The 12,313-nt window shown below is 37.1% G+C and overlaps 2 protein-coding genes across 2 annotated transcripts; both read left to right on the top strand.

Annotated features, from left to right (window-relative positions):
* Positions 1–6,212: 6,212 nt before the first annotated feature.
* LOC147509925 (uncharacterized) lies at positions 6,213–6,908 on the top strand. The gene has a single exon (XM_086597952.1). The coding sequence runs from the start codon at positions 6,213–6,215 to the stop codon at positions 6,906–6,908; it is 696 nt and encodes a 231-aa protein (XP_086454078.1).
* Positions 6,909–10,879: 3,971 nt separating this feature from the next.
* LOC147509924 (uncharacterized) lies at positions 10,880–11,503 on the top strand. The gene has a single exon (XM_086597951.1). It carries the CDS (start codon positions 10,880–10,882, stop codon positions 11,501–11,503), a length of 624 nt encoding a protein of 207 aa, XP_086454077.1.
* The last annotated feature ends 810 nt before the right edge of the window (positions 11,504–12,313 follow it).

The raw sequence follows: 12,313 nt of genomic DNA, 5'->3' as shown, positions 1-12,313 counted from the left end.
TTTGGTCACACTTAAAATATTTTCCAAGTCCATCCATTGTGTACGGTACGTTTTATTTATCCATTGCTCTCCGGCTAGCAGTCCCCATATCTGCCCAACTTCATCTCGGTTATTCTATCCCACTTCTTTTTTGGGTTGCGACTCCATCGTTTTCATGTGTTTTGGCGAATTCTTTAATTACTGACTTCTTTTTCAAACTTTCTTTCAGTATATCCTTGGACGTTTACTACAATACCACAATTTTTTTAGAGACACTACCTTTCAAATCTGCGGATTGGGAGCGTATTTTTTCCCCGATGATCTGGTCTTGCTGCGCTAACATATTGTTGCACTGTTTCAAATTCAAAATCTCTTGGGCTTATGTGTCCTGTACAAATAAAACCATTGTCAAATTCCAATCAAGAACATGTCAAATTCCAGTCAAGAACATCAAGTGCTACATGTCATAAACAAACACATAACAAACTCTTTCTTGGCATGGGACCTTAATTGAAAGCTGATTGTTCACCATAATAATACTATAATACATACTTAATCACTTTACCGAACAGTGATGATGACAGACTTGGGTGTATTCTCACCTTTTTAAGCTTTAGATGACAGACTCATACTCAAATCAATTAATCAACTGCCAAGAATAATCAAATATACCTTTTTCAAGTTTGATATATTAAGGAATTCTGCTTCAGTTGTATCCGAAGGACAAAACCAAAGAAATTCAAACAAGTACCTGAACTTCATTTCCTTTATTCATCTATGTCATCAACGTGATTTTTCAGTTTGTGTGCTTTTTTCAATTTTTTAGTTTAATACTTTAGTTGGTATCCCTAGCCAATTTTTCGAGCCAATGTCATTACGAGATTTATTTTCACCAGATAAACTTGATGAACAACCCTCTTCTGTTAGCATGGCCTTAGAAAATTTTGATTGCTTTACTACCGGATGTAAGACCTTGTTTTTTATACCAACATAAAAAACAGTACTAACCTTAATCTTCATCTTCACACTCGTTTCCCTTCAATCCCTTGTAATGCTAATGCTAACCGGTTCGAACTTTGACAATTGCATCGGCCTGTTATCTTTTTCACCTCTCAAATTCTATATAAACCTCTTGCTTTCAATCGTACACTTTTCCTTACTTAAGTTTTTTCTTCTTCACTACTGTTCATTCAGAAGGCACTAGTTACGTTCAATAGATTAATTATATTGTCCATAAACAAATTCACAATTCTCTCTAGGTCTGCTAGCATTACTTTTCCCAATCCATGTCTTATACTAAAATCTAAAGTTTTACCTAATTTGGATTGTACTCAACTCCAACTCCCCCAAATAAATTAATCCAAGTCCATTTCACATTCTAACTTTTTTTACTTTTTAGACAATTCGGTCCACTACAATTCTATTACCTTTAGCAAATGTGCTGAGATTGATCGATGACCATATTTCTTTCTTTCCATCATACCATGTTAATTGATCCACACCATTGGTACCACAATTATTTTCTATTCATTGCAATTATTCTTTATTTTTTATTTTTATTTTTTTGCTCCATTATCCACCATTATTAGCTAAACAAAATTAAGTTTATTTCATATTAGGTTCCCCAAATATTTTGGTTAGTTCACACTCTATCATGCACCATTTACAGAAATTATGTTTACACGTTTCTATTTTAGTTTGCATGCACATTAACCCAACACCTTGCATTCATTACACCGTTTAAATCTTTATTCAATTTTCTCTTCGATTTTTCTTTTCTTTGCCATATGAACTTCATTCCCATGCCAAAGAGGGGGCAGTGTTTCAACCCCCACCTACGTGACAAACGTCCATTGACAGGGGTCTCCATTTTATTCATTTAATCGACAAGGCTATGGGCCAATTTGCAATACCATGGATTGATATACATGCCCATTAACTCATGTGTCTAGGGATGAACCCTAGCCACATGACTTGCCACTTACATACATTTATGTCCAGATTCATTTCTTATCAAAGAGATAATCATCAATTAAGAGTCATGTTCAATTACAATTACTTGAGCTACAAGAAATCTCTACTTTACACAAATAAATATTAAACTATTTTTCATAAAGAACTATGTTCTTGAGACTTGGTCCCATCGCTTTTCTCACTACTTTTCTATAGAATTCATCTCTTTCGTCACCACTTAGTGTTTTGATCATATTTGGTCGAACCACATAGTTTTAAGCCCACAAAGGCAACTTTGCTTTAGGCCCACGAAGGCAACAAATTGTATCTTATGGGCTTTGACATTTCGACCCGACTTGTGGGTTTTAAATAGATTAAACTTGTAACCGTAAGGAAACGCTCGGATGGTGGGTTGACACGCAAGACACCAAACACTTCGTCAACCCCACCACGTCGCCTTCACCCCAAGGGTAGTACTTTCTAAACATCCTCGCTACAAAGTGTAAGAAGATAGTTGTATGTTACTAAGCATGCATGATTGTGTGATTTACATTTCAGTCTCGCCTTTACATTAATGCTAAGGCTAAACCCGAGCCCTAAAAGAACAAAAAGTGGGATTAAGCCCCACTTTAGAACGGACGTTGCATGAACTGTTTGTTACATAGACTAAACTAAAAAGATAAAATCAATCAAGCAGAGCCAATCTAGTTACATCCATCAGGACAAACATCTAGCACGAATAAAGAGAGTAGTGAGCTACCAGATTCCAGTGGACCAACCACCTTACTCCCTCCTCTCCCTCAGATTCACCGTGAGTGAGATTCTTGGTGGCATACCATCTGGTAAAATGGCAATCTTCCCTCTTGACCCGTGTAGAGCCAAAATCCTAGATTTGCGCCCACATATCGATTTGAACAGGGCATAATATATAATCTACAAACATTGTATGCAAACTTTTCAAAAACTTCAAGGTCACAAATTAATTTATGTAGATTGTGCATCATTCTTTTTTGAGCATACATGGCTTATCAATATGTATCGCAACCGTCATGGATTTACAATGCAAACCCAGAACCTTGTTCTTGCTGTGGTAGTCCATATCATTGGGCATCTTAATATACATCATATACCTAGTTCGAGCCTCCTATGGAACATTCTTACGATTACGAACCTTAATTTTCAAATTTCCCTAGTACCCAATACATGCATTTTCTAATCATGCGAACAATTCATAGAATTCCACCACAAATAGTAAACCATTGTTCATATATCAACCTGGTCAGTCATAATATGGCTTCACTAACAGTCCATTACCATTCACATCACCATCCATTTCAAATTCATATCCCACTCCACTATCTATCACAGACCAACTTTACCAAGCAATGGCTGAGCAAACAATTCAAATACAACAAATAGCAAAGACCTTCTGTTCTCTCCAATCCATTTTAATCAATACCATGTATGAGACTAATTTTCTTCCCACCAATCCAAAAACTAACCAACAAGAGGAACAAGGTGTTGCTATAACAAAACCAATTGTTAAAGCACATCTTGATATTTATAAACAATTAAAACCCCATCACCATCCACATGACTATCGTGTGAATTCTAGTTCTTATAATGATTACATGCCTAAAGTTATAGTTTCTCCCATTTGTCTTAGTACACCCATGGATGAGAACACTCTGACAGAATAAAATCTAGAACATGTGTTGGAAAATGACTCGACACATTTGGACAATGACAAAGAGGACAAAGAAAATCAAGTGCATGGAAAAGAAGATATACATTCTATAGTGGAAAGTGGATCTAATTTTCGTTTGGCCATTAAAGACTTACTGATGGAACAAATTTGTGACATCCTTAATATTGGCGATATGAACCACAAATTTGTGGAAACACCAAAGCTAGATGAAGAGTTCTTTGAGTCCTCGAGATCATATGAAGAACCACCACCCGACCATCATTCCCCCAAGTTAATACCTCTTGAAAGCCAATCTCCATTCATAAAAAATCCACCAAATTCTGAGGACTGCACCACTAAACCATTTCAAAGAAACCTCAAGCTTGCACTTAAGCCAATTGTCTTTGAAATCCTTCATTATTTTCTAAACCTTCCCAGTAAAGAGACTTTGCCTAACATACAAACTCCTAAGACTATCATTCCAATTGAGAAGAGCCCCACATTGATTGAACTGCTAGAAAAAGAGGAAATACAATTTAAGGTGGAATATGAGTTCTTGAAACCACGATGATCCCTTTATTCAAGTGATTGAAAAATCCAGTTTGTCATGTCGCATCATCTAAGCCTCATGAAGAACAAATGCTACCACACTCACACTCTTTTGGACAATTCAATGATGGGTTATTGCATAAGTTCCATGATGGTTTACATAAGCTTTCTCTTATCATTCTGCATCTTACACTCCACATGCATCATAGTAAATGCTCTACTATGTTTTTTTGTATTGATCCTCAATTGTTTAGGCTATTAGTATATAGTTAACAACAAATCATCCATCTCATATGCATAGTCTTGGGGAATCTGACTTAAAACGACCCTACATATAGTCTTGAATATCTGACTATAAAAGATTCATGTTATGTTTTCTCGATACATTCCATGGGAGTACATCATTAAGGTAATTGGATTACTCCACTTGGAGCATGTGGTTGTAAGTGCCGGAGCCTTAAGTCTACGCATACCTTGCATATTCCTTGTTAGCACTTTTACTCGTGATTTGAGTAGTGCACGCCTATTGAGCAAGTATACATTTTTTATTTCTTTATTTTACATTCTTTTTAAAATAGTTTTCTTTTCCTGTCATTTACTTTACATTTCCTGCTTTCTGTTATTTCCTAGTTTTCTATCTTATATAAGTGCTTTCATTCAATCTTCACTTTTGACGCTTGAGTAATCTTTCCTCAATAAAGAGGAGATGTGAAACAAAGCAGAGGTGAGATGGGGATTTCATGAAGGTGACTTATGGTTGCTTTTCATGGTTGTTTAGCATGCTTCGTCTTATATAGGCAAGCCAAACTATGGGATGGTTGGCAATTGGAACCATTTTAATTCAAATTTTCTTTCCTTCTGTGGGCGATTTTTAGTTGTTTCGAGTTTCGTCTTACAATCTAGTTGGAATGGCTTTAACTAGGACTAACTAGATAGTAGGAGAGGAGAGACTAGATTATCTAGAAATAGAGCTAGTCCTCTTCACTAGATTTTCCTACTTACAAAACAAGAGGTGAAAGATCTAGGGAGACCAAACCATGGGATGGTTCGCAATTTGAGTCACCTAAATTCAAAAATCTTTTCCTTCTATTGGGTGGATCAGTCTCCTCATAGTGATTTTCCTTAGTTTTTTTTTTTTTTTTTTTTTTTTTTTTGTTATTATTTTAAGTAATTTAGGAATAAAAAGCCAAAAAGCCAAAAAGAAAAACCCTTCTCTCACCCTTTCATAAAAGTTATTGTTTTTCCTGTGCTTATAGTAGAGTTTCCCAATACATCAAGAGTTATCTGATTTTCCAAAAACAAAACGGGTAATGGATTCCATATAGACCAACCCTTAGAAGTACGCAATCTCCATTCTTCTAAGGGCAGTTTGAGGATCAGTTATGTGTTACTAAGAGTTACCCATATCAACATTATATTCATAAGAGACATCTTACGTCTTGCACAATAAATCGCCCAACACATATAACTGAAGTCACAGTCTGACGGGATTATTGGCTTCAATAAAGAGCCGACACAATCATTGCTTAAGATCACATGTTATGGTTTGTTTTCAAACTTAGCTTTAGAAATCACAACTTTTGTATGAGTTATTTTTATAACATCTCTCCATAGTTTTTCAAAAACTTGAGGATATAAAAATTATAATCATACACCCCAGAGTAATGAAAATGATACTGGATAAACGTATGATTTTATCTTCTTATAAAAACCCTCTATATGGTTAGAGATACCTTTTGAGAAAAACAATTATTCTAAACACACACACACATTTCATATAGATAGTTCGAGTTTAGAAAATGGGGAGTGTTTTATGTGTGACTTGTTGTGATGTAACTTAAGTTACTCTATGATCTAGTGCTCCAATAAATTACCTCTTTTAACTAATTTGTATCTTCTTACAGAGCATTATCCTAACCCAACGTATCTTTTCTTTCCTCTATTGGTAAAATTCTCCATTGATTTACATTGAGAGTTCAATAGGGGAAAGTTTTTTACGTTTGCTAATCCAAAATGGCATCAACAAGTAACCCCCCCTCTTCCGATGTCATCTGTACAAAATAATGCTGGTGCACGAACTAACACTTGGAGTGCAATGTTCGGTAGAAATGATGCACAGGAAGTGACTGTGGCATTTAAAGAATACACTCCTATCTATGTAGGAAAAGTAGCTCAATTCCCACAAGAACTGCTTGAACAAGGAATCCAGCAATGGGATGAGTATCTGGTGGGTTATTTTCTGGACTCGAGGCTCTCATATCCAATGGTAAAGGATTTCCTGGAGAAAAAATGGAAGCTCAAAGGATCATTTGATATCACCACTGATAAGGAGCTATTCTACATGAACTTCACGAGCCTTGAGGATCGGCAAATGGTGCTCGAAGAGGGGCCTGTATTCATTGCGGGTAGAGTGTTTGTTGTGAAATCATGGACGGTTGAGGTTGATAATTACAGAAATAAGGTGGCCTCAGCTCCGGTCTGGGTAAAGTTGATGGATGTACCAAAGGAGATATGGACATTTGATGGCTTGTCTTACCTTGCAAGTTTGGTTGGAGGAACACCAATGTTTATAGACGATGCGACTGCTAAACGGAGAAGATTATCGTTTGCTAGATTTTGTATTGAATTTCCTATGAATCATGTGTATAAGGAATCTATCAAAGTGAAAGTTGGAAATCGTGAGGTGGTAATACCACTTGAATACCCATGGAAGCTTGTGTCCTGTAGTAAGTGTAACTGATTTGGGCATACTGATGACAAATGCACAGGAAAGACTACTCGGGTGTAGGTAAGAAGAACAACACCACAAAATGAGGAGCTGTAGATAAATCCAAATGCAGTTGAGGGCCATATAGAAAGCCAATAGGAGGAAGTCAACTTGATAGAACAAGTAGATGGGGATAATGTGGAACTAGCAGAAGTGGTTTCCTTAAATAATAACCAAGATCACCTGGAGGCCCAAAGTGTGTATAAAGGAATCTATCAAAGTGAAAGATAACCTTACCACTTGAATAGAAGCTACTAGTAAGTGTAATGGGATTTGGGTACTGACAAACCACCAAGAAGGTATATGGAACAAACGGCACCACAAAATGAAGAGCTGTAGATAAATCCAGACAGTTGAGGGGCAAAGCCAATTAACATGGTATCACAAGTAGATGGAAGAGTTGAATGTATGTATGTTGTAGATGGTAGAGACATCGGTAGAGAATTCCTTAGTGACTCCTCTCTAACAAATAAGGCTGACCCATCCAGATGTAGAATTGTTTCAGGTATAGAGAAATTTATTTGAGGCATTAGTTGACATGGAGGATGATTTATCAGATACAGAACCGGAGCTATTTGTAGATAACAGCTCCAATCCTGCTCCTGTGAGGGCTACCCTAGTGAGTACCTTTATATAAACTAGGGCCCAAAGGAAGTTAAGTGTAAACCAACCAACTACATCTGGAAAACGAAGCAGGGGCAGACCAAGAGCAAGGGGAAAGAGGAGGAACCATTAACTCAAACAAAATGATTAAGTTATATAGCTGGAATGTAAGGGGACTGAACGAGCTAGTTTGCACAGACATTGGTGTGTAATGGGGGACTTTAATAATGTGCTATTCTCCCATGAAAGAATAGGAGTTAGAGCTGTGCACCCGAGGGAAACCCTCCTTTTGGCCAATAGTTTGAATGTAGCTGGGTTAGTTGATCATTCGACATCAGGATGCTTCTTTATCTGGAATAGTGGAGGGGACAGTGTTAGAAAATGATAAAAAATAGACAGATGCCTAATCAACTCTGCCTGGTTTTCTTTACAGATGGCTACAAAGGTGGAGTTCTTCAATCAAGACTTCTCTGATCATAGCCCTTTGGTGTTGTCTTTTCTTTCTACCTTCCAAAGTCATCCCCATTTTAGAATATGTAATTTCTGGATGCTTCATCAGGATTTTGCTGATATGGTGAAAGAATGTTAGACAGTAGCAGATCATAGATGCCCTACTTTTATGTTAGCAAAGAAACTAAAGAGCCTAAAAGTTGTTCTGAAAGGGTGGTCACAGTCTGTCTGCAGTAATAATCAGAGGCTTGTCAAAGATACACGAGAGGAGCTAGATGCTATTCAAGAAAGACTCCAGCATAATCTATTCGATTGTTCTCTTAGTGCACAAGAGTTCCTCGTTCGAGGGAAATTATGTGATTTGGTCAAACTGGAGGAAGCGAATATCTATCAAAAAACATACATTGATTGGATGGCATTTGGGGATAAATGCAGCAAGTTCTTATTTAATTCTTTCAAGGAAAAAGAGAGGAGAAATTAGGTATGGAATGTTATCGATGATCGAGGTATATGCAGGGAAGGAAAGGAACCAGTAGCAGAAGCATTCTTGAACTACTATAAAGAATTGCTTGGGAAGTCGTCTAGTGCATCATGTGATTTTGAGTTTCTTAATAACCTCAAGGTGGTGGAAATAAACACTGCTACAAGTTAGTTTTTAGAATCTCAAATTTCTAAATCCGAAATAAAATAGGCACTGTTTGGCATGGAGGATAACAAGTCACCCGATCCTGATGGGTTGAATGCTTGCTTCTTCAAAAAGTGTTGGCCAACTATTGGGGATGATTTCATATGAGCTATCAAGTATATTTTCACACACAAGAAATTGCTAGGAGGGATAAATGCTACACTACTATGTCTTATTCCAAAAATGAAGAATGCTTCAAATGTTAGCTCCTTTAGACCTATTGCCTGCTGTAATATCATATATAAATGTGTTTCTAAAGTTCTAACAAATAGGATGAAGAATTGTATAGCGTTATTGATTTCTGCGTCCCAATCTGCTTTTGTTCATGGGAGATCTATCCAAGATAACCTTCTCCTTGCTCATGAATTGCTTAGAGGGTATTCAAGGAAGAAAGGGCAAAAAGATGTGCTATAAAGCTGGACATAAATAAGGCATATGACTCAGTCTCTTGGCCAACTCTAGAAGCCATACTGTAGAAGTTCAAGTTCCCCCCACTTTTCATAGATTGGCTCTAGATGTGTTATGCTTCTCCTTCGTATTCTGTGATGGTTAATGGCACACCGGAAAGGTATTTTATAGGAAAACGAGGGTTTTGACAAGGTGACCCAGTCTCCCCACATCTGTTTGTTCTTATTATGGAAGTGTTGAGTGCTCTTCTTTAACAAGGGCTCCAGCTGAATTTGATACAAGCCCACTCAAAGTGTAAAAAGCTGGAGATCTCCCACCTCTGCTTTGCAAATGATGTCCTTCGTTTTTGTAAAGGAAACATGAATTCTATCCTAACAATCAAGGATATCTTAGCATCATTCTCTCAGGCTACAGGGCTGAGCTTGAGTAATGAAAAGACTACTCTCCTAACAGGAAGTATGTCTGAAGATGAAGGTCGAGAACTAGCAGCAGTCATGAACATCTCGATTGTTTCACCACCAGTAGCCTACCTTGGGCTTCCTCTTACTGCATCAAGATTGGGAATAAGAGACTGTCTGCCTCTTATAGAGAAGATCACTAGTCGTATCTCCAACTGGAAAAATAAAGACTTGAATAGAGCGGGAAGAGTATAATTAGTCCAATCAGTTTTGTCATCATTTCAAAATTATCGGGCTAAGACTTTTATGTTGCCAAAAGCAGTATTAGATAAGGTAGGGAAGATTTGTAACAGATTTATCTGGTCAGGACCAAAGATGGAAAGGAAGATGCACCACTCGAGTTATGCAACCCTCAAAATAGAGAAAGAACAAGGAAGACTTGGTCTAATCGATCCAAAATTGGTTTGATCGATCCAAAGTTTTGGAATCAAGCAGCGTACTGTGGCTTATTGTTCAAATTGGCATAGAGATCAAACGACTTGTGGAGCAAAGTGGTCATGGGAACAAAATATTAAGCACAACAAGTTCTAGACTATGAAAATACCACAAGACTGCTCCTGGGTTTGCCGAGGGATATTGAAACATCGGGAACTCGCATGGGAGTTTGTGAGGTATTGCAACTAGTAATGAAACGAGCTTTTGGCATGATCCCTGGTGCTCGGGACCTCTCTCCTTAAATACTCAAGCCAAAAGTCTGCTAGCCCACTCTATACCGCAGGAAGCAAAAGTGGCCAAAGTGATAACTAATGGCTGCTGGTCGCGAACCATCTTTGACTTACTTGAGTCTAGAGTTAAGAAGTGGATTCTGGGTACCAAAATAAACTCATATCTTGCTAAAGACAGAGTTATTTGGACCCCGACGAGCACATGAGAGTTCTCTATTTCATCTGCTGTTGTTGCTATTAAGAATGTGCGAAGTAAGGTAAAATGGTTCAAACTTGTTTGGGGAAAGCTTTCGGTTCCAAAGCACTCCTTCACTATGTGGCAATTATTCTCTGGAGCTCTGCCTACACAGAATCGGTTAATGGTAAAAAAGGTCCTAAGCCAATCTTGTTGTTGTCTATGTGATTCCTATGAGGAAAGTTCGGCACATTTATTCTTTGACTGCTCCTATTCAAAAATTGTGTGGCAAGGTGTAAAAATGGCTATGGGATTATCAGAATAGATTCGTGAATCCCATGCCGACTCATGCACATTTGAAGACCAAACACTATGGCATCTAAAGTGATGAGGGCCCTAATATGTGCGGTTGTTCAAGCTATCTAGAATGAACGAAAATGGAGGATTAAAAAGAAAAGATTCACACCTACTGAAGTGTACACCTACGAGCCCTTAATAGAATGGAACTCTATTTAGGAAAAATGATGGAAATAGTAAAGGATGATGCAGTGTTGCGTTTGCTTCTATCGAAGTTGGGAATAGGAGTAAAGTTCAAAAAAAAGGTGGAACAATGGATTCAGTGGCAGGCAGCACCTTTTGACACTGTTACCCTAAACGTAGATGGGTCAATGCAAGATGACAATGCTGGATTTGGTGGAGTATTAAAGGATAGCAAAGGAGAGGTAATTCTAACGTACAGTGGAACTTCCTCTAGACGCTCGGTATTGCACCAGGAACTACTAGGGGTAGAAAAAGGGTTGCAAGGTGGCATAGCTATGAGTATACAGAAGTTACAAGTTCAATCAGATTATCTGAGAGTGGTCCAGATCATGAACAATAGTGAGCAACCACCGTGGTACTGCAGGAACTTAGTCTCCCATATAAGAAGTTTGGCTATGTTGTTTGAAAATATTGAGTTTAAGCATGTGTTTCATGAAGGTAATCAAGTGGCAGATCACCTAGCTAAAGTTACAAGGTCTTTATGTAATGATTTTATGTTCTTTATACCCCCCATGGATCAAAAACTTTGTGAGTTGATTAAAGCGGATAAGGACGGAAAAATATACTTGCGTATTTTTGCTTAATAAAAGATTGGGGTAACTTTAACCCCTAGTTACTTCAAAAAAAAAACTTCTAAGTATAATTTTGCATGCATGTTAAGTATTTCATAGTAGAATAATTACGCAAATCCCTAGTACAATAAACTATGTATTTCTTGTTCTATATATATCTATCAAACCACGCTCCAAATTTGTTTGGGGGTGATATATTCTCATCACGAAGAACAGAGTACAAGTTACAACCGTTTTTTCTCATATTCCTATGGTAATCTCTTTCCTTTTCTTCATACTTTAAGGACAAAACATATTTATGTTTGCGGGTGGTATAGTAATATTATGCAAAAACTAGGCATTTATTATATAGCAATTTTTATATTAGATATATTAAGTATATTTCTATATTTTTTTCTTTCTGTAAAAAAATTTCGAAAAGACCAAAAATATTTTTCTATTTAGTACTAAAAGTCTTGTTTTCCTTTTTCTATGATGAACAAAAAGTTTAGAAGTCTCATTATAGCAATAGAGTAAAGATTCGTTCTTCGAACTTAGACTAATATACATACAATAGTTTCTACATCTTTTCATGAATGACATGCATCAGCATCATTGATTGTATATAGCAGTAAGTTTCTGAGACCAAGGTTAGAACAGTTAAGTTCCATATCCTATAAGAATCTAGTCAAAAGCCACATCTGAATGATTATTGAGTGATGACACAAAGGATGTCTGGATAGAAAGATAACACGTCTACTTGCTTGATCACCATGCCATATCCTAGGAGAGAATTTAGGCCCTTTTTGGATCGATATAGACAAATAAACATTAAAAAGACAA

The sequence above is a fragment of the Coptis chinensis genome, chromosome 3, assembly GCF_015680905.1.
Source record: "Coptis chinensis isolate HL-2020 chromosome 3, ASM1568090v1, whole genome shotgun sequence".
Taxonomy (NCBI): Eukaryota; Viridiplantae; Streptophyta; class Magnoliopsida; order Ranunculales; family Ranunculaceae; genus Coptis; species Coptis chinensis.
Note: the sequence above shows the minus strand (reverse complement) of the source record. Positions and strands in the feature narration are given on the sequence as shown.